The sequence below is a fragment of the Schistocerca americana genome, chromosome X (assembly GCF_021461395.2).
Source record: "Schistocerca americana isolate TAMUIC-IGC-003095 chromosome X, iqSchAmer2.1, whole genome shotgun sequence".
In the NCBI taxonomy this organism is placed as follows: domain Eukaryota; kingdom Metazoa; phylum Arthropoda; class Insecta; order Orthoptera; family Acrididae; genus Schistocerca; species Schistocerca americana.
In genome coordinates, this window is record NC_060130.1 from 340983279 (window position 1) to 341005142 (window position 21864).

Consider the following 21864-nt stretch of genomic DNA (forward strand, 5'->3'; position numbering starts at 1 on the left):
CTCTCTAACGCTGATGTGTGGGGTATAGCTGCGAACACAGCACTAGCAGTAGCTAAGAAGGTTCCATTATTTCAGGTGTAATCTTCTCCGACCTGGTTGCTGGAGCAAAAGACACTGCTGATGTGTCAAGTGAGGGGCCTTACAACCATGGTAATAATGGCAAAATAGGTACCATCACATCGGTGGAAATAAGTGGGCATGCTGATAATTTTTATTTTGGCTGGAGCCACAGTCATGTTAAATTTTTTGAATAATGCTACCCCCACTTGACTGTAATCATTTTTGTTTTGTTGTTACACAACACAGATTTCTGCCTTAAACCATTTTCAAGTACAAAAACTTGTTTATCTATCAAAATACATCAGACTAGTATGAAATACAAGTCTGTCTCAGAAAAGAGCATATCTGGTCATATGGGCCAGATCTGTCATAAGTAAAAGTGAGAGCATCTCCAAAATTCTGAAATATATTGCAGACTTTCATTTCTGGACCCTACAGCACAGCTGTTATATGAAACTGCTAACCTGTAAACAAGTATGTGCCACACTGTTGTTCAGACAGAATAGTGTGGCGTATACCTGGTTAGCAGTTTCATATAACAGCTGTGCTGTAGGGTCAAGAAATGAAAGTCTGCAATATATTTTGGCATTTCAGAGAGATTATCACTTTTACTAATAACAGATCTGGCCTATATGACCAGATATGCTTTTTCATCAATGACTTGTATTTCATACCAGTCTGATGTCTTTTGATGTATAAATAAGTTTTTGTACTAGAAAATGGCCTAAGGCTGAAATGTGGATCTTATAACAGTAAAATAAAAATTGCTACATTCAAATTGCAGTAGCAGCATAAAAAAGAAGAAGAAGAAGAAGAAGTGGGCCTGAACTGCAAATAAACAGATGTAAATGTCATGTGACTAGGGCCTCCTGTCTGGTAGACCGTTCGCCAGGTGCAAGTCTTTCGATTTGACGCCACTTTGGTGACTTGCACACTGATGGGGATGAAATGAAATAAACAGATAAATGCAAGGCACACCCTTTCTTCCTTTCTATTTCTCTGGATCAGTCATAGTCCAGCTTTCAGAACTAGTGCTTATGTGCGGTTGATGTCTTGTTCTGCTCACCATAGGGTGGATCATCAGGAAACAAAAGCAACAGCAGGGATCGGCCCGGCCAGACCAGAGCTCTCAGGCAGAATAAACAACCATGTAACACGAGATATTTTATTGAGAGAGAGAGAGAGAGAGAGAGAGAGAGAGAGAGAGAGAGAGAGAGAGAGAGAGAGAGAGAATGTCCCCGTCACCCGAAATGTTACCAAGCACGGCCACAGTGCAGCAAAAATAAATTATATCTATGTACATCATCATCAACTCATAGAGGTCATGACAGCTCTCTCGCTATACAATAAAATGTGAAGTTTGAGAGAGAGCTGTTGACAGGTTGATTCTCCAAAGACACATCACTAATGTTATTCAGTTTAACAAACACAATAACTGCTGGAAAACACACTGCGCATACCTGCTAACAGTAGAATCACTGCCATTTCTTCTCGATTCCCATAAATGCCTTAAGTAAGCACTGTGTCCACCACTGCAAGACTTCAGGTAGCTCAGAGCAATACATTTCTCATTGCAATGGCATTCATCATGGGGGATGGGGTGGGGAGATTATCCCTGACCTTTGTGTCCATCTAGCTAATGCTCCAGAATTCTTTTCAGTGGCTCATAACATGTGCAACTGCTTTTGCCAGATAACTCGCACCACCTCTTAAGACGGATGCCAGATAGAGGGGCCCAGACACTTTAGAGACACTTGCGGTCTCTGTGAACACACTATGAAGACCACCTTAAAATGTTCTAAATTTATTTTTATAGCATGGCTCATGTATGTTGTTGAACACATCTGTGAGCTGATGGATTTTCCTGTACAGTCTTATTAACAAAAATATATCGATATCCTGTGTTAAACAAAAATGCATTATTTAGTAGCGAAAACACACCTATGTATACTCAATACAATAAAGTCATCAGCTGTGAAGTGTTGGACATTAAGATTTTACCACGAATCCTTCTTCCTGGTTCTCATATATCATTAGAGCTCCAACAACACCCCATCTATGAGATTGTAACTGATGACAAAACACAAACCAGCTGATATTGGAATCAAGTTCAAAGCTGGATGCAGCTGAGAGGAGAAGGCTGTAGAAGTGATATTACTATTTTTTTATGTTTTTTATGCTCTTAGAAGGTGGTAAATGCAACAGTCCATTTCTAAAATTCCTGTAATCCCTGCATGTTATGATTTCTTCTTGTAGCACTCTACTAGGTAATTTATTTAGGGAACATTCATTTAAGATAGGTTGCATGATAATTATATTCCACATCTAATCGTCCAACCTGGTGTGGGTCTCAGAATGATGAGCAAATCCTCTATATTTTCATAACGTACCACAAAAATCCTAAATTTGTTATGGATGTAATAAATATGTACAGGTTCGATGGGTAATCACAGGTTTTTATTTACAATACCCTACTGACTTTAGTGCTGTGAGTTGGAACCATAACACATCTGGGAAGGCAACGTTTCTGCCAGCCATAGATGTGAATGCATAATAAAACATCTTTCCTCATTGTGATTCTGTAGGAAGTAACGGACTCCAGTAATATGGAAATAGAGTTGATTTCAGTCATCCAGCACAGTAACTATGAATTCCAACATTAGCTCATCTATGAAACAGCTGACAATATTGCTATTGCTGTTTTGTGTAATTGATTTCCATGTTAAAAAACCAAAGGCACACAGCACACGGTTTTATAAACCATGATAGGTCTTGACAGTTTTTTTTAAAGTAGAGTATCGACGTATGGTATTGCATCCTGCAATTACCAAATAATCCATTAAAACTACAATCTTCCACAACATGTACACATCCAGCTAAAATATAACACTTGTGTATTATAATTTTAGAAGTCATAACAGTAAAAACGTGTCATGTCATGTGATCAACATATAAGCTAGTATCAAATCTCAGTAGACTAAATTGCCGAACAACCTTAGGACTACATATACAAAAACTTTAATAGGTAGTGGTCTAAGTCCACTCAACACGAGTTGCCTCTATTATGTATGAGGAAGGCTTAATTTGTTCTATATCTCTGCCAGAAAGACTTTCAGGCCTTATAGAGATATAAAGTTGTTCTTTGCATTCTCTGATTTACTGTTACTAGAATTTTCTATATTCTTTGTACTAGCAAAACACCTCTGGGAAGGTATTGTATCCCACACTGATTTGCTTATGATGAATAGATGCCATCCACCTATAGACAGTCCACAGTAAAGCTGTCAGAATCACTGTTTCGTAGCTCATGTTATCGATTTACATTTAAATAATTAAAACTATAGTCATATGGTGCATAGTTTTATAACCAGTTCTCAGTCCTGATTACCTGGATTGTAAAAAGTGCCATCAAAAAGTTTCCATTTGAGGGTGTTGCTGCAGCATATATACAACATAGTGCAACTCCACTGTGGCTATATAACCACCAACATGTTGGCAGCGTATTAGTGAGTTGTCCATGTCTTTCTTGCTTGTGTGTGGTAAATGGAGAAACATGAACTATGGTGACGCTATTATCAAATGCATCCAGAAAGGACCGATGAGCTGTTACTCTTTTCTCGACTGCTGAGGGGCAAACACTGGTAGACATCAATTGGACAGTGAAGAACATGTAAGGGGCAGCATGACTGTCGAAAACCACCGTTGTGGAATGGTGCTCCAAGGAGTGCTGCTCCCTCATAGTAACACACGTCCCCATATTGCAAATGTCATAATGCAGAAGGTACCCCAACTCCAGTGGAAGACAGTCAAGCACCCGCCCTATAGTCCTCATCTCTCCCCATACAATTATTACCCCTTCAGTTCCTTAAAAAAGGCCTTTAAGAGTCAACAATTCCTGTAAGACGAGGATGTGGCAGGCAGTTATGGACTTCTTCATGCAGCAGGACACACTGTTCTACCAAACGGATATTTTCAACCAGGTACAGTGGTGGGATGATTGTCTCAGTGCTCACACTAATTTTGCCTGATTGGCATACTGATTCTGGACTGTACAGCCATCGAACGGGAACTTTTTAATCACCCCTTATATGTACATCCATACAAGTCAGCAGTATTTATTCCAGAAGATGTTGGTTTTTTCCCCTGTCAGTTGGTCATAGTAAACGTAAATGTTTAGGACAAAAACTGGAGTGTGTCTTAGCATAGCAATAGGATCACAATGACCACCAACACCAAATGCTTTTTTTACTGATGTTAATTGTTCATACTAGTAGCAAACCCTTTGCATTAAGGTCGCGGTGAAACCAAGTTCAGTCATGGGATCTTCTAGTCATACTTTCTAAATGTGATTGGATATGCAATTCAATTACACCAATTTGTGTGTGTTGCAACATGGATATCCCAGGACCATGGGGTTTAATTTCAGGTCCAGCAGTGACAAGCAACATGCATTGTGCTACTGTGAACACTAAAAACACATATTTAGTTGTGTATATTTGTAAGTGTAGGCCCTGACGTCTATAAAAAATACAAAAAAGCTCGACTACCAAATGTTAGAATGCAATAATGGTACCCTAGCATTGAGGTCATCATAATGTATGGATGACTTTGATGTCATTTTAAGTAGAATTAAGACATGTATTTTGATAATATAAGATGCACTGTCTAGAGTTTGGTCCACAGTCCAGCACTTAAGAACCCTCTGTTGTAGTAGTAGTATATGTCTTATAGTACATTATTTTATATGAGCACAAACCAACAGCATGAGTTTGTGTAATTGTTATCCTCATTAAATAATTAAAATTGTAAACAGATAGATAATATTTTGCATTAGAGCCACACAGGTCAAACCCAGTATAGTCGATCATTTGTATTAGTAGCAAAAAAAAAAACTGGGTCAAAGCTCAAGATGACGACACTTTTAGCCGTACCCCTTAAATGTGGATGTAGTTACATTCTTTTATGTGTGTGCTGTGACATGAATACTCCATGGCCAGGGGAGGGTGGATGTGTATTTTTTCTAAATGCATAGTGTTACCCAAAATGCATACTAATGGAGGAAATTGAAGTCCTCTGGGCTAATTTACAGCAAAAGGATAATTGCTTATTTAAATAATAATAATGTGTGATTGTCAAATGTTAAACAGGGAATGAGCGACAGGAAGTCACAGGCTGGCCAATAGCACTATCACACAATCCTGACAATTCAGCTATGAAAGAGATTTAATGAACCACACCATTCCAAAATGATATGGACACACTCTGCAATGACCACATCTTCGACCATCTCCCTGTAACATATGTTCACTCACATCCAAAACACTCAGTTTTATATGTGTTGAAAGCAGTAAATTTCCCACAAATAGTACTGCCAGAGAGAACAATCAAAAAATGGTTTAATCCAAGATGAATGATTTTAAAAATTAGACAAATTCCTAGCTGTAGTATCTGTCATGTAGACAGAATGTATGCTATCGATATTAGGCAGAGAGCTCCATTCATCCTCCACCAACAAAATTATTCTTGTTTCATCTGTACTGACATCAATATATGATGCCTTTATCCCTTTTTTTTCAGTTTTAGAATCATACCACTTTACATTGCATCCAAATATTTTACTATTCCATATACTGTGCATATGATGTGCAGCTCACATGTAGTGGAAGAGAATACCACAGCATTCATAATAACATAACATAACATAATTGTTTCCTCGCATGCGTGGCACACACACGCGCACACACACGCGCACACACACACACACACACACACACACACACACACACACACACACACACACACCACAGCTATTTTTTTGCAGTTTCCTGGGGGGGGGGGGGGGGGGGTCGCATTCTCTCCCCCGCTAGAGGCACGAACAGTTGTGCTGCTGGACCTACCGCAGATGGCTCTATTTCTGTACGCTACTCTGAATCATATGTGGGTGGATTCATACCAGACATTATCCCAGAATTCTTGCTCAGACAGAGCCACTCCAAACATTATCCCAGACTCTCTGCAGATAGAGCTACCCTGAACAATATTCTAAGGCTTAGTGCATGGTGGATCTACGACAAATAATAGACCTAATGTGCTGTGGATACAACATGAAGAATATCCCATACCTAATGCAAGTGGAGTAACATCTCAGACACTCCCCCTCCCCCCCCCCCCCCTCAATCCCTTTGGGATGCCGCTGCTCCCACCCATAACACTGCCTTCAGCATTGGCAATTTTATGCTTGGAAAATATATTTATTACCTGTGTGCCATGCATTTTGATGATTTTGGACTTACCTACATGCTTGAACACCCAGTTCAGTCGACCTTGATGGTGGCTTCATTTAACATTCTAATTATATCCAACATTGTTGTACTTGATAATGGCTTAAGATCAAAGTCATAAAAGTAATATAAAATGAAGAAATATGTACAGTCAAATGGTGAAAATATCATTCAAACTTTATTACCTGATTGTAGCCCTGAAATATGATGAGATTACCATAGATGTTACTCTTCGAAGTCTTAAGACGTATCCTCTCATCCTATCCCTTCTTGTTGCCAGTATTTTCCACACATTCCTCTTCTCACTGATTCTGTGTAGCACCTGTCATTTCTTATCTGATATCACTCCACCTAATTTCAAATGGTGTCCTACAAAAAGAAAAGAAAGCTGAGGGGGAGGAGACTCTGAGAGTAAATGTGCAGTAGTAGGCCAGAAAAAGAACATTATATTCTCATATTTAACTATTGCAGATGTCTTCTTTACCTTTTCCCTCTCAGATTCAATTTTGTAAATTGGGGATCCTATACTGTCCTGGTATTAAGCATGCTGTGGAAAGTTTATGCATAATTTCTTCAAATTATATTCATTGGGTTTCACATATATCTTAAGGTCTCTGGGATTTGTGTTTATTAACATGTTGAGTCTTGTACATTATTTTCACTTTCAAAACCAAATTGAATTTGAAACATTTTCTGTGAAATGTATGATGAGCTGACCTTGCTACATTTTCTACAGTTATAGCAGTATACTAATGTGTATTTGTAATTCAATAGAAAGATAAATGTTGAATAGTAATAAGTAGGAACTAATATGCCAATAAGAAATTTTTTGCAAATCAATAGATATTGTTTAATTTATATTTATTATGTACTAGAATTATCACATTTTCATTGCTATTCCCTAACTGGAGTGCAGTTACATTTACTCTTATTCACAAAACTTGTCAGTTTTACCTTTCAGTTGTGGGTCACAAGTCATAATATCACTAACGCATAGGAGGTCACGTCATTTATCTTGTATCAGAACAAAAACTCATTAACTTCACATGCAAGAGAAAATGCTGAAGCACTGCACTGTTAGGTATCAAATTAAGTTCTGTAACCCACTGTGTGTGAGAAGAGTACAGTTCTAAAAATTGCTACAGGTACAGTTTTACAAATTACTTCATACATAGTGGAGGAAACAGAAAGTCATGATACACTGCTGAAAGCCAAGAAAATTTTATTGCCTGCAAAATAAGTACTGCAGTAAATACCACAGATAGAATGAATTCTGGAAGTGTATTCATAAATATGACTGTTGTTTGCCAATATTCAGCTGGGTAAACTGCAGTGAAATGACCACTTTTTAAAAATATATTAAACTCCCAATTTTCAGTGAATTATCATGCATTAGCTAGAAATCAAAGACTTACTTCAACAGCTTAGGCTTATTTTCAAGCAGCCATTGGAAGAAGAGTGCTGAGGAGATCTTACATAATTGTATGAGGATGTAGATCAATGTTCTAAGACCTCCTCAAGACCCTTAACCATTTGGTGCACATTAATTTGCAATTTCCATGTAGTTAAATGCACTTACTTGTGATTAGTCATATCTGGCACCAAAATTGGTCATGTTGATTAACAGATAGGTACGATAATCTTCATATTTTGAACTTCATTGTGGAAGAACCATTGCTCCATATTAAACTGCTGGATTATAGTTCTTAAGTGGCAGGCAACTGTTTTTCCTTTCACCGTAAGACTTTTTTGTGTAGTTTAGATGATTCAGATGCAGTTGTATTCTCAATGTGAGAACATCTATCAAATCAAAATTTCATCAAGAATGACATTAAAGTCACATGTCATAGGATAATGCACTGTTCACTGTTCTTATTTAATTCCTAGTTCTTTGAACTAAGCAGAATTTTTTTTTCCTTCTTTATATTCTATTGGGAACCACTGTACCACCTGATATGTGGCTTTTTGCTCTTTGATGCAAATGCATTATTAGAACCAATGTTTCACTACCTTGCTTTCACTATTCAGGAAGGCACATAACCCCTCAGCATTTCTTATAGTTATTCCATTATTTTTCTCTGATAATTTGAAATAGAACAAGTAAGAAGTAAATATGATATTTCAGATAATTTTCAGTGCACTAGTTTTACAGTTTTATTAAACTTGTAGGGATAGAAGAAGAGGGTTTTAAAAATGGATTGTGAAGATTGAAAGATTTTAGTAGCTAGGATTCAGAAGTAGCTGGTTACTGTATGTTCAATCTTTGTAAAAGTTATCTCTTTCTTAATTTTTAAAGGAAGCAATCCACGTAAGTGGTATCCTAATGATGGCGGCTGGCAGCTACATGTGATAAGTACGGCATCTGAATGGGTTGTTGCAGTGGCCTTCTGTATATATATCTTGTCATTCGCAAGAGAATTCCGTAACATTAGCCTAGAATCAAGGGTAAGTTTAATTCCTATAGTATTCTTGCTTAAAACGTAGAGAAATGTGTAACTTTATGTCCAAAACAAGAATTTTGAATGTCCTACAATTTGATTGTCCCATTCCATGTTATTTTACAGCAGTATAAGTTGTTTGTAAATGTTATTTATAAAATAATGCAGCTAACATCATGAACAAACACACAGTTATAATCATGGCCCTTCAAGAAATTGGGAGCTGTCATCAAGTCCCTATGGAATGACAAGGATACTGTCTATAAATTAATACCGGGAAAGCAGGTCACGAAAACTTGCCAATAATTTCGTAATGGATTTCTAATAAATCTCAAAATTATTGACTGAATAATAGAAACACTAAGGGACAGGGAAGAAACACAAAAATTCTGGGATCACCTAGACAAAACCTTAATCAGCATTCCTCTATCAAATATTTTAATTCTACCTGGTAATTTCTATGCACGAACTGGGACAAGATGAAAAATTCCAAGATATCATTGGAAAATGGCGAGTTCATAAAGAACCAACGAAAACATCCAACGAATGATTGAAATTTGCAGGAACCACAAACTTATCTCAGAATCAACATACTTTAATGGGGAACCTCAGTAATTAAAAACTTGCAAACATCCCTACTTCATAAAAGGAAAACTGCAACTAGACCATGTCTGCATGGATAAATTTCTTCATTGTGAACTCCTTTAGTGTGAAAGTCCTATGGCCAATAGATACATAGTCTAACCACTACACTGTAAAGATCAAAATAAAATTAACCAGTACAGTAAAGATGAAACCTACAAATAAAAATAAGAGAAATTTCAACCAAATCAAATTAATAAAAAAAAAAGAAAGATTACTACAGGAAATCATAAATCTCAATAATAAACATGATTGGTGGAATGAAGATTTCAGCCAATTCAAAACTTCAATAAACCATCAAGCCCAAGAGACCAGAACTCCATCTATAACATCATCACACAAACAAAATGTAAGTATCATGAAAAGACCCTAGAAATAATGGAAGAAACTGTCAAGAAAAAGCAGCCGTGAGATTACTATAAAACTTTTGGCAGATGTCTTAAAAAATATGAACCCGCGACATTACATGTGAACTGATAAATCATAAAAATAAAAGAACATACAACCAAGAAAATGCAGAGATCCTCCCAGAGACATTCAACAAATTATTAAATTGTGATGACCCACTGGAAACAATAAAAGTAAATATGGACACATCCATTTTAACAACCCCTGATCCTAATCATCGTCGAGGTAGAACTTGCAATCAGTGAACTAAAAAGTTACAAGACATGCAGCAAAGATCTAATCTGAGCAGAAATAATGAAAAGGGTGGGAAATACCTGTAATCATAAATTTCTGCCAACTTTTAGTCGAAATGTGAATCACAGAAAAAATTGCACAGTAGTGATCCACAGGAATAATACATGCATTATTTGAAAAAGGAGATGAAACCAACTCAGATAATTACAGAGGGGCAACCCTTCTAAACTGCAAATACAAAATGTTTTCTTCTATAACATAAACAAGATCAAAAACACTATGTAACTAAAACATGGGGAAGACCAAGGAGGACTTTACCCATACAGGAGCTGCCCAGATCAAATTCTCAGCCAGAACTAATAATAGAATATTACACGTACAGGATTAAACAGCTGTTCAATTCATTCATAGACACCAAAAAAGCATATGATAAATATCAATAGATCTACACTTTTCAAAATCCTCGGGTCATGTGGTATTCATCAACCAACATTAATCAACACAAATTGCAAGATAAAGTTCAGGGAAGAAATTTCAAAAGCATTCACAGTAAAACCAGTCATAGGCAAGATGAGGGATTAGCATCACTGATTTTCAATGGAGCCCTGGATTACATCAGAGAAGACTTGGCAAAAGGAAAACCGACCTAAAATCAAAATTGTAGCAAAACTCTTAACAGGGAAAAACTGCCTGGGGGTTGTGGATTATTTAGCTCTCTTAGCTCCTGAAATAGACAAATTTTGTGCCCAGATAACCAATCTCCAAAAAAGAAATCATGTTAAAAATAGGATTTCAAGTACTGCTATCCTCCGAAAAAAAAAAACCATCTGTAAGTAAAGTTTTCATATACAATCAAAAAATTATCATAGTTCTGTAGTTTAAATATCTTGGAGAAATCCTTGAACATGGTGTAATTGAGAAAGAAACTTGGATAAATAGAACCAACAACATGAAAAAGTCTCAATTTCTAACCTTGTTGATGTATACAATATTATGAAAAGGATAGTTGCTACTCACCATATGGCAGTGTTGCTGATTTGTAGATAGGCACAAGAAGAAGACTGTCAGCATGTGAGCTTCCAGTCAACAAAGCCTTCATGGTCACGTGAGAGTGAGTTGCATTTCCGTGTGTGTGCTCATGTGTGTGTGTGTCGTCTATTTTCGACGAAGGCCTTGTTGACTGTAAGCATACTTTCTGACAGTCTTTTCGTTGCGCCTATCTGTGACTCAGCATCTCTGCTATATGTTGAGTAGCGACTGTCCTTCTTATAATATTGTCACATTCCATCCTGGATATTCCCTTGTTGATGTATAAAAAGAAATACTTGTCAATAGACACTAACGTCCAACTTTAACCCTCATGGAAGCCACTTACGCTTGCAGAACTGTATTCCAAATTAAAAATGAATAAAGAATCATCAGAACTTGCATAAATAAAAAAATATCAGGACAAAGGAGTCTGAAGAATCCTCCCCAAAGAAACTGTCTATCAAGAAAGTCACCCAATTGCCAATATAATGAAGAAGAAAAGAAATTCAGCAAGATCTTGAAGCAGCTGGACTCCAGATAACACATCCAGAAAATAAAGATCAAATTAATATTCAGTAGAAATGACATGTAAAAGGGCTACAGAGATTTTAGATTAATTGAAAAAATTATGATTGGAAAGAGTGAAATGGTATAGGGTGGATCGCATGAACCAAACAGAACAACCTTCAAAGAAAAATTGAACGTAGAATGACTCAGTTGATCCATTTGGCCAACAAATTTTATAATAATACAGCTGATAAGCCCAATTGCAACTTATGCAACACTAGACATAATATAATTTACCTGCAATCTTAACCACATATTGAATAAAACATTCTTAGCTTTCGAGCCATGTCAACTGCTTAAAATGCTACAAGCTTTCCACCAGGCACACTCTGGCCATTGTCCTTTGGAATGACTGCTGATGGGCTATTCAAAAGCTCATGGCATTTTAACAACTCAACATGACTGGAAACCCGAGAAAGTTTTATTCAGTGTTGGGACTGCTAGATTCTGCATTCTTACAATAATCACTTATTGATGGTACACTATGCTTTACATATTCAGAATTTGAATTTCTTTAATGTCAGTCTTTCTGGATGTTGCAATTTTCATAATCATTTATTTATACCACTGAGAACTCGTAGAAACCTGAACAGTGGCTGTCTCACGTAATGGGGTGAGCCAATCATTTGTTCATTTTCTCTGCCTGTTGGTGTGGTTAAATCATTGACTGCTATTATGCAGAATTTCTTTGTTGATGAGTAAACTCAAATGTTTGCTTTGTCCATTGTGGTATTAATCTTGCTTGTATGCAGTAGTGCTAGCTGCTGAGATACAGGTTAAGTCCTGCAGAATGAGTCAGTATTATAGTGTATAGCCGAATGTACTCTTAACATCATACAAATAAATAATCATTTTGGATAATAGTGACAGATCAGCTGTTTTGTAGTGAGTTACAGTAAGAACCTGCTGCAGGCAATTAAAATGATAGCATGTTAAGTAGTATTAAGGGAAATGATTCTCTTCACAAAGATTTAAAATAACTTACTTTGGTTCAGAAAGGTGTCCACTATTCAGCAATACACATTTTCAATAACATGCCAGCATCCTAAAAAGCTTAACTAATAATAAAGTTCAGTTTGAGAAGAGTCTAAAGGATTTTATTTGTGGCCAACCCCTCCTACTGATTGATGAATTTATTAGCATAACTGATTGATGTGTGTATGTTGTTATTAATATCACATAATGTGAATATTGTGTACAGTCTGACTTCTGTACAAATTAATTTTGTGCAGTAATGTGATCATTGTAAATAAGTGCTGTAATTTTATTTTATTATTTATTTGTTTGTTTGTTTATTTTTTAATGATGTGTGGCTACAATAGCCTAAGAATTACAATATGTACCTAAGTGTATTGAACATTTAACATTTGGTGCCAAGTATTACATACTTTTAAGTGTAAATATGCTTAAGCTTTCTTTTTTTTCTTTTCTTTTTTGCCCCCTGATTCTACATCCATAAGGGTAATTTCTTTTGGGATCAGTGGAAGGTATATCAGCATATCTGTTTTTATTTTGTAAATATTTATTGTGTATTCTTGTTTTCTGACATGTTCCACATCCCAGAGGATCTCATCACTATGGATCAATTGGAATGAAAAGTATATCTAATGTAATCTCTAATCTGTGATGAATAATGTGGAAAGGAAATAGACAAATTTTTCAGCTTGCACTGGCATTACATAATTGATTCATATTTTGCAGATCTGGATTGAGTTCAATTGTTTGTGACAGATGAAAATTTGTATTGGACCAGGACTCAAAACCCACGTTTCCCACTTACGCTGAGCAGTCACATTGACAACTTTGGCTATCCAAGCGTGCCTCCAGGCTTGACCCAAACTTCCACATGTCAAGAAGTCCACAACCCGTATACTCATACATTTCATGATTCCTGCAGAGGGAAAGACAAATACAGTAGAGTCCCGTTAATCCGAACTAACTGGGACCAGACCTTGTTCGGATTACCGATTTGTTCAGATTAGCCAGAATTACAGTGATGAGTTTCTAGAATGAAGTATAGCAAACAGATAAGTAGGTACACCATGTTAACAACTGGGAACAAGTGTGGGAACAATGGCTCACTCTCACTCCCTGCCCTTGTTGTTGGGCATTGTTGAGACCTTTGTAGTGTCTGGGTCAGTGTATTGCCAGTTGGCTCACATAGCACTTGGTCATGTTAGTTATCGATCGCTGGCATGCGTAACAGTTGTATTGTATTTGTTCAGGTGTAATGGTGCACATATTTTCGTCATGAGTAAACAGAAACATACAACGTTAACTCTCAAAGAGAAACTGAATGCTTTGAAGCAGATAGAGAATTGTGAGAATGTATCTAAACTGGCAACAGAACTGGGTATTGGTAAAGCAACCATTTGTGATTGGAAGAAGAACTGAGTGAAGCATGAACAGTCCTGTGCAACATCTTCGGGAAAAACTCTCAAAATTCGGCAGACTTTGAAACGGTCCCAGTACAATAAAGTGGATGAAGCTCTTTTCCTTTGGTTTATGCAGGAAAGAGAAAGGGGAGCTCCTTTGAGTGGAGCACTGGTTCAGGAGCATCTGAACAAGTTAATGAATGGTGATGAGTCTTTTAATGTGAGTATGGGTTGGTTGGACAGATTCAAAACACTTTATGGAATCCATCAGCTAACAATTACTGGAGAGGAGCTTTCTTCTGAAGGTGATGCAGTGAAGAATATTTGGGTGAGTTTGAAGATAATGATAAGAGAGAGAAAGTATCTTCCCCAACAAATTTATAATGCTGACAAGACTGGCCTTAATTTTAGAGCATTGCCAACAAAAAGCCTGGCATCAAAAGCAAAAGACCGTGCTCCTGGTTTTAAAATGTGCAAAGATTGTGTGACTTTATTAGTGTGCAGCAATGCTGCTGGTAATCACAAGCTACCTTTAATGCTGATCAGCAAATCTGCTAGGCCCAGAGGTTTTAAAAACTGCAACATGAAGTCCCTGCCCGTATATTATAGCAACCAGAAAAAAAGCATACATGGATGGTAAGCTGTTCAAAGAATGGTTTCATGGCCAGTTTGTTCCCTCTGACAGTTTTCTAAGGAAAATCATTTGTCTCCCCATGCAATCCTTTTGACTGATAACTCGCCATCTCACCCCAGCACTGAGGAATTAGTGATGGAGAAATTGTGGCAAAGTTTTTGCCGCCAAATGTTACACCACTTCTACAGCCGATGGACCTGGCATACTGCAAACATTAAAACTGATTTACAGAAAACAGTTTTTAAGAATGCTGATTCAAGATGGTAGCATTCCTTTAGTGGACAAAATAAAAAAGACCAGTGTGAGGGATGTTGTTTATTGGGCCGCTGAGGCATGGCAGAATATTTCAGAAAGTACTCTGTGAAAATCATGGAGAAAACTGTGGACATCTCTTGAATTTCAGGACAACCTAGTTAAAAATGAAGAGGAAAATCTACTACAAATGATACAGACAATACCTGGATGTGAAGAAGCTAGTGAAGGATGGCAGCAGATGGGGCATGTGTGGAGAACCTTACTGACGCTGATTAAGTTGCTGCTGTGACTCAAGACCAGGAAGAAATGGACTGCTGTGACGGAAGTGACAATGAGCCTGAAAGTGACAAAGGAGAGCTGGTGCCACACAGTGACGCAGCAGAAGCCCTTGAACTCGCACTATGTTATTTGGAGCAAAAACCCACTGTTACACCTGCTGATTTGATGTTTATGAGATGATGACACAACTATTCGTCATATAACAGACTGTCTTCATTACGCCGAAAAAAGTAGGGATAAAATGTCCACTGTATTTTAGTAAGATTGACAGCTTTTCTTTCATTGTTAGGCATTGTTTAAACATAATGTTATCTTGCCAATTTTTCTAATACTGTACTGTGTAAATTAAAATAGTGTGTATGTACAGCAGTTTACCGCACAGTTTTCCATACATAGACTAACATTTTTCATGTTCGGATTACCGGGGTTCGGATTAGCGGGACTCTGCTGTACTGTATTGTAATTTTAGTCCATCGAGGCATGGGTACATCATTGATGATTACATCATCTTTGTTTATAAATTGTATGTGCGGGAATCATGAAATGTGCAAACATAAAGGTTGTGAACTCCGGGACGTAAGGAAGTTTGAGTCAGTCCTGGAGGTGTGCTAGAATAGCTGAAATTGTTAAGGTGACTGCTCATGATAAGCAGGAAATCTGAGTTTGAGTCCCAGTCCAACATAAATTTTCATCTGTCTCAAACAGCTGATGTCAATCTGGATTCACAAAATGTGAATCAATTTCATAATACTTACCACAGCTCTAATCGTCAGAACAGTGACTGTTCCTTCAAATGTGCATGCATTTCTGAAGGACATTGTGATGTGAAGGTACAGATACTTTATAAAGACAGACATTGTAACTAGCAATTATGTTTCCACACACATGGCATTGCTTGCAGAAGTCCATGTTACAGTGGGTTGAAGAATCTGAGAAGTCAAAAAAAAAGTTCCACACAGTAGATGTGTTCAGTCTACTCGAAAAGGTTTCATTAATGTTCAGTAGTTTTAAATGGCATGTACATAATTCATTGATGCCAAAGAAATGAATTCCTCAATGAGAATACAATGACCTTTTTGCTTCCAAATGGATACATTTTCCAATCTGCTTTTGTTTCTAACCAGGCAGCATGTCTCTACTGGGTTTGATACCTGGTACTGCTCAGTATTTTTTTCTTTTCTTGGGTGGAAAGTCTGCATTAGGGTGCAGTCCATCCTGTAAGGCCAGTTGGAGAGGTACTTGAATGAACAGTAGTGGCTGCAAGGTTCAGAAAGCTGACAACAGCTCTGTCGACATTATACTAACCATGTGCTCCTCCATATTGCATCCAGTGATGCTGTAAGGCAAAGGGTGGTACAACAGACAGTCAGGATTTCATGGTCCTCATGACTAGTTAATTTTAGGTAGATAAGTACATTTTATATGACAACAAAAGAAGAGATAAGAGACGCCTGAAGACAAGGAGGGAAGATATTATTATCTTGTTACACCCTTCGAAAAGAGTCAGAGGGTGGTTGGTAACATACTGGAGCAAGCACACAGTGGGAGAACAACCTTCCATTGGTACTATACTTTCCTTCTTGATTGAATGCAGCAGTGCTGCTGAGACTATATTATCATACTGTATTTTTTTCATTTCAAGATGATAGTCAATATTTCCTACATATTTGAGTATTCTCATAATAGAGCACTTACCTTCAGTGACTGAACTATCAGTCACATGTTACAACTAACAAAAAAAGAAATTGAATTGAGAAGTACAACCAAACACAATGGCAGAGTGATTAAGACACTGCCTGTAAATTTGACGGCACAAAATCTAGCTTGTGGAAATCACAGCTAGAGTTAGTCAGGTGCAGCACTGAAGTGCATGAAATTCAATGTGCCATATTTTACTGTTTAACTTGGGAACATGCAGACAAGGAAATATTAGTTCAAAAATTACAGGAAACTGATCATGTCAGTATTCCATTTCTGTTCGAAGAAGGCACAAAATCTTTTGTGCAAATATAATATGCTGCTGTTATCTATAGATATAGTGCATGTTAACTGGAAAGGTGTAAGTTCATAAATGGACACGGCAGATGAATAAAAAGCATGCATACTTATGTTTAAAGTGTCTCTTGTTCAAATCAGTGTAATTATTATTATTATTATTATTATTATTATTATTATTATTCCATTGTACACTACTTTGAAGTATGTTAAATCAGTTAATTTTTAATGTTCTGTGCCTTTTATTAGCCCAGTATTGTTTCATTCTTTCTGATCTTGTTTCCCTTTCTTCTTCATAGATTTGAATTGTGTGTTTGGTTTTCATTTTGGCTTGAAACCTCTCTCTCTCTCTCTCTCTCTCTCTCTCTCTCTCTCTCTCTCTCTCTCTCTATGATCTGGAGTTCTTTTAAGTCCTTCTCCATTTCCTTAAACCAGTCTGGCTGCTTAGCTGAGTGGTTACATGTTTGCCTACCATGCAGTGGGACCAGGTTTGATTCCCGGCTGGGTTGGAGATTTTCTCTGCTTGTGGACTGGGTGTTGAGTTGTCCTCCTCATCACCGACATGCAAGTCAGCCAATGTGGTGTCGCCTGAAATAAGACTAGCAACCCGGCGGCTGAACTTCTCTGAATGGGGCCTCTCAGCCAACAATGCCACATGATCATTTCATTTCCTTACGCTGATTTGGTTGGTTTTTTTGTTGCAGAAGTAGTCAACAACCTTTTTTTGTTAATCTGTTTGGGTTCGTTCTGAGGCTGTCTGTAAAAATTGGTTCTTCTTTTCCTTATTATGTCTGAGAGTTTTTCAGTAGCTTTGTAAAGGGTTTCATTTCTTATGTGAATTAGGTTGTTGTTGTGGACTCTGAGACCAAGGATTTTTCTTAATATCTTCCTTTCTTTGATCTCCAGCCTTTCAACCAGACCATGGTTGGTGATGAACAATGTTTTGGTTGCCTACAGGGCTTCTGGTTTGATAACTGCATGGTAATGTCTTACTTTTGCATTCCACGAGAGGAACGTTTTGTTATGTGTGTTTTTGGTGAGTTGGAAAGCCAGTTCAACTTTACTTCCTCTAGATTCCATTGCCTTTTTCTCGAGGGCATTCCAACTTATCCATTCTCCAACATATTTGTATTCTTTGACTATCTCTCTTTTTTTGTTCTCCCACTTTAAAACATTTTGGTTGGTTTTTTATGTTTGTCATTATCTTAGACTTTCCAAAGAAGATTTTGAGATTTATTTATTTATTTATATTCAGCTTGTTTTTGTAGTTCAATGGCCCGTTCTTTGGCCTCTTTCCAGGTCTCGGCTAATAGGGCCATATCATCTGCAAAGGCTATACAATTTAATTTGATGCCTTTGTTTTTTATTTCTAGTCAAATTCCATTATGAATCTTCATGTTCCACACTCTGACTACTTTTTCTTTGGAGCAATTAAGTAGTAATGGGAAGAGTTCCTCTCCTTGCCGTATTCCAGTTTTTATCTCGAAAGGGTCAGAGAATTGTCCCATGAATTTGACTTTATAGTATCTGTTCATAATGGTTTGTCTGATTAGATTTGTGATTTTGTTGTCTATGTTTAATTCTTTTAGTATGGTGATGCTTTCTGAAAGTCCATGAAAGTGATAATGTATGATTTAACTCTTGGTTTTTCATAGACCATGAGGTTTTTGAGGTTTAGGGTTTGGTATTTTCTAAGTTGATGATCTAATAGGTGTTCTGCCCTGTTTAGTAGGACTTGTATGTTACATCTGGGAGTGAAATACTTCTGTAGTTGTTGCAGTTGTTTTGAATGCTTCCTCATGGAGTGAGTGGATAAGAGCCATCTACCATTCATCTGGGATTTTTTCATTTGTCGAGATTTCTTCAAAGATGTTTTGGAGAGAGTCTATAGCATTTTTGTTGATATCTTTCCAAAGTTCAGCTGTGATTTGGTTTTCTCTCGAGGCTTTATAGTTTTTGAAAATTGAAATGACTATCTTAAAGTCCATTTTTTCTATGGGTTCTTCACATTTGAGAAGGTTTCTGAAATAGTCTACCAATATTTTGCAGTTACCTCTTTTTGTTCAAAAGTCTTATAAAATTTCCTTGTGTTGATTCAAAGTTGGTAATGGAGTCTGAAAAATTTTTGTCTATTATGAAGCTAGTTCCAAGATGCAGGGTGTTTTTCATATTTTTTTGCCTACTTTTCCTTTGTGTACTTTGAAGGGTCCAGAATCAAAATGGTTTTCGTCCATGAATCTAGTTTCTTGTAAGGCTGCTATGAGAATTTTGTGGTTCTTGAGGATGTCTGTTAGAGGTCTTAATTTTCCAGTTTTTAGAAGAAAATTTACATTGAAAGTAGCTATGTAACTTGATTTTCTGTATTTCATCTTGCGTGAAGTTCCAGGATGCTCCAACTCGTCTCTGTGGAATGCTGCAGACTGACCCAGAATCCAATTGTCTGCTTGTTCACTTTGGTGCAGTTGGTTGTCCACGTGGAATTTGTTTCACAACACACTCTTTCACGACTGATAATACTGTGTTTGGGGTGGCTCTTATTGTTAGAACCAGTGGTTTATAACCACGGTTGTTAGCCTTGGAGGTTTTTCTCAGCTGCTCCTAACGTGGGGAACAGATGCTGACCAAAGGCTGCCCAGTCTGGTGACACCCGCCTTTGGAATTTAATTCCTGTGTTGGTCCATGGGCGGTAGTTTATTTACCACCTACCCTGCATATCTGCAGAGTCTTCCCTATCTGCCACCTGGGGTCACACCCAATAGGGTAAGAGAAATCCCCATTATTATTATTAATTATTGTTATTATTATTATTGTATAATTCTTTCTTCCCATAAGAGATGCATTCTTTTGGTTCAACAATTTGTTGTTCAAGAAGCCCTACAGTGTATTATGTGAAACACATTTTGAAGATATGCAGCTAATTTCCCACAGAAAACTCAACAGACTTTTGGCTATAAATCAGTGAGAGTCACTTCTGCTGGATAATGACCTCCCTGGAGTCAAAAACTTAAAATTCACTACTTCTGTTTGACATAGTATGTGAGAGTTATTCACACAGTTTCATGATATTACACTGTAACAGACAGACAGTCAGTTGCAACGAGTTGGTCTGCAAGTGCACTATACGTTCTACAATAGCCAATGACAGAAAATGAGCAAGGTCAAATACCTACACCATATCACCTTCAGATGAGTCGCATATTCATGCACCATGCCTAATCATCAACAGGCTAGTTCTGACTGCATCATTGCTCTAGTGAAATAAGGGAATTTTATGATATCAGAGACCAGGGCACACAATGTGGCATTCCTGAACACAATGCATGACACTGAATTAAACATTATTGATGCACTGGGAATCCAGTAGGCATGTGGTAACTGGATTTTGATGTGTAACAACACCTGTCCAGCATAATGAACCTGTCAATATGTCATGGAAAAATCCTTTTCCAAAGACAGAGCAGTTTAAATGTATTACTGCATTTTCCAAGTAAGTGGCTATGTTTTTATTTATGGATTCTTCCGTCGCATCTTGATAGAACAATTCCATATTGAGGGTTGAATAACACTTATGCGGTTTTTTGTTCTACTGATTTTTATTTGTATGAACTAGTTTTCGACTTATTAGGCCATCGTCAGATAACTATTGGCTGTTATTTACAACACAAGCTCCTTGTAAACAATAGCCAGTAGTTATCTGAAGATGGCTTAATAAACCGAAAACTAGTTCACACAAATAAAAATCAGTAGAACAAAAAACCATGTAAGTGGTATTCAACCCTCAATAAGTGGATATGGTTCAGCCCTGGCTTTGAGAGGCTTGACTACTTGGCAAATGTACAGCCATCAAGGAGAGGCTCCATGGTGATCATGGACTCTACCATTTAACATTTGTCGAGGACAGTGTCAGTTCAGACTGATGTAATGTGATATTTTGTGATGAATCAGTGTTTGTTCTCACAATTGATGGTGCAGTATGATTATACAGGCAGGTAGGTGCATGTTCCGACCCCAAATACATCCGTGAGTCATCTCACAGTGGCCATGTGTCTGGCTGTGCGGGGCTGGATGCATTTCTGTGGCCTCAAAATACTTCACAGGAACTTCAACATTGCAGCACGTCAGCAATCGTTGGTTGGTATATTAAAAAACTAAAAACCCGCCTCGATTGCGAAAAAAGAACCTAGTGTTAAGTGTTAACTCAGGTTTCAGCATAGATAATGACACCTTCTTCAGTACAACAATAAAACCCACAAGTGCCTAAGAAGACCTTTGTCAATGATTAAAAGAACACCATAGCTATACATTTATAAATGAAAAGGAAAGGAAAACGCAACGAGTACATATGTAGAAACTCAAAACCACTACTTAACTTACTGGTGTACGCTCCACCTCACACCAGCCTATGTTCGACAGGCCATGACCCGCCATAAACTGCAGCTACAAACGGTCGCTCACTTACAAGCCTGAACCGCTATGTATGCACATGCGCAAGACCAGGGAAGTTACTTGAACGCGCATGCGCATACGAATCCGAGAAAGTTTATCCATGGGTCAGGGCTAAATAGCCCATATATTCCCAACCGTGGATCAACGTATATCAAAAAATGAAATAGGTAGAACAAGAGACAAGCTAAATAGGAGATGAAACCTAAAAATAACCGCACACG

At 37.4% G+C, this 21864-nt stretch overlaps 1 protein-coding gene across 2 annotated transcripts in view; it reads left to right on the forward strand.

The window, feature by feature from the left end:
* Positions 1-21864, forward strand: part of LOC124555473 (DNA damage-regulated autophagy modulator protein 2) — an 87050-nt gene that overhangs the window by 59009 nt on the left and 6177 nt on the right. For both annotated transcript variants that reach the window (XM_047129396.1, XM_047129397.1), the window contains exon 6: positions 8638-8786. In XM_047129396.1, coding sequence (XP_046985352.1) covers positions 8638-8786 — 149 coding nt within the window. The remainder of the gene's footprint in view (positions 1-8637; positions 8787-21864) is intronic.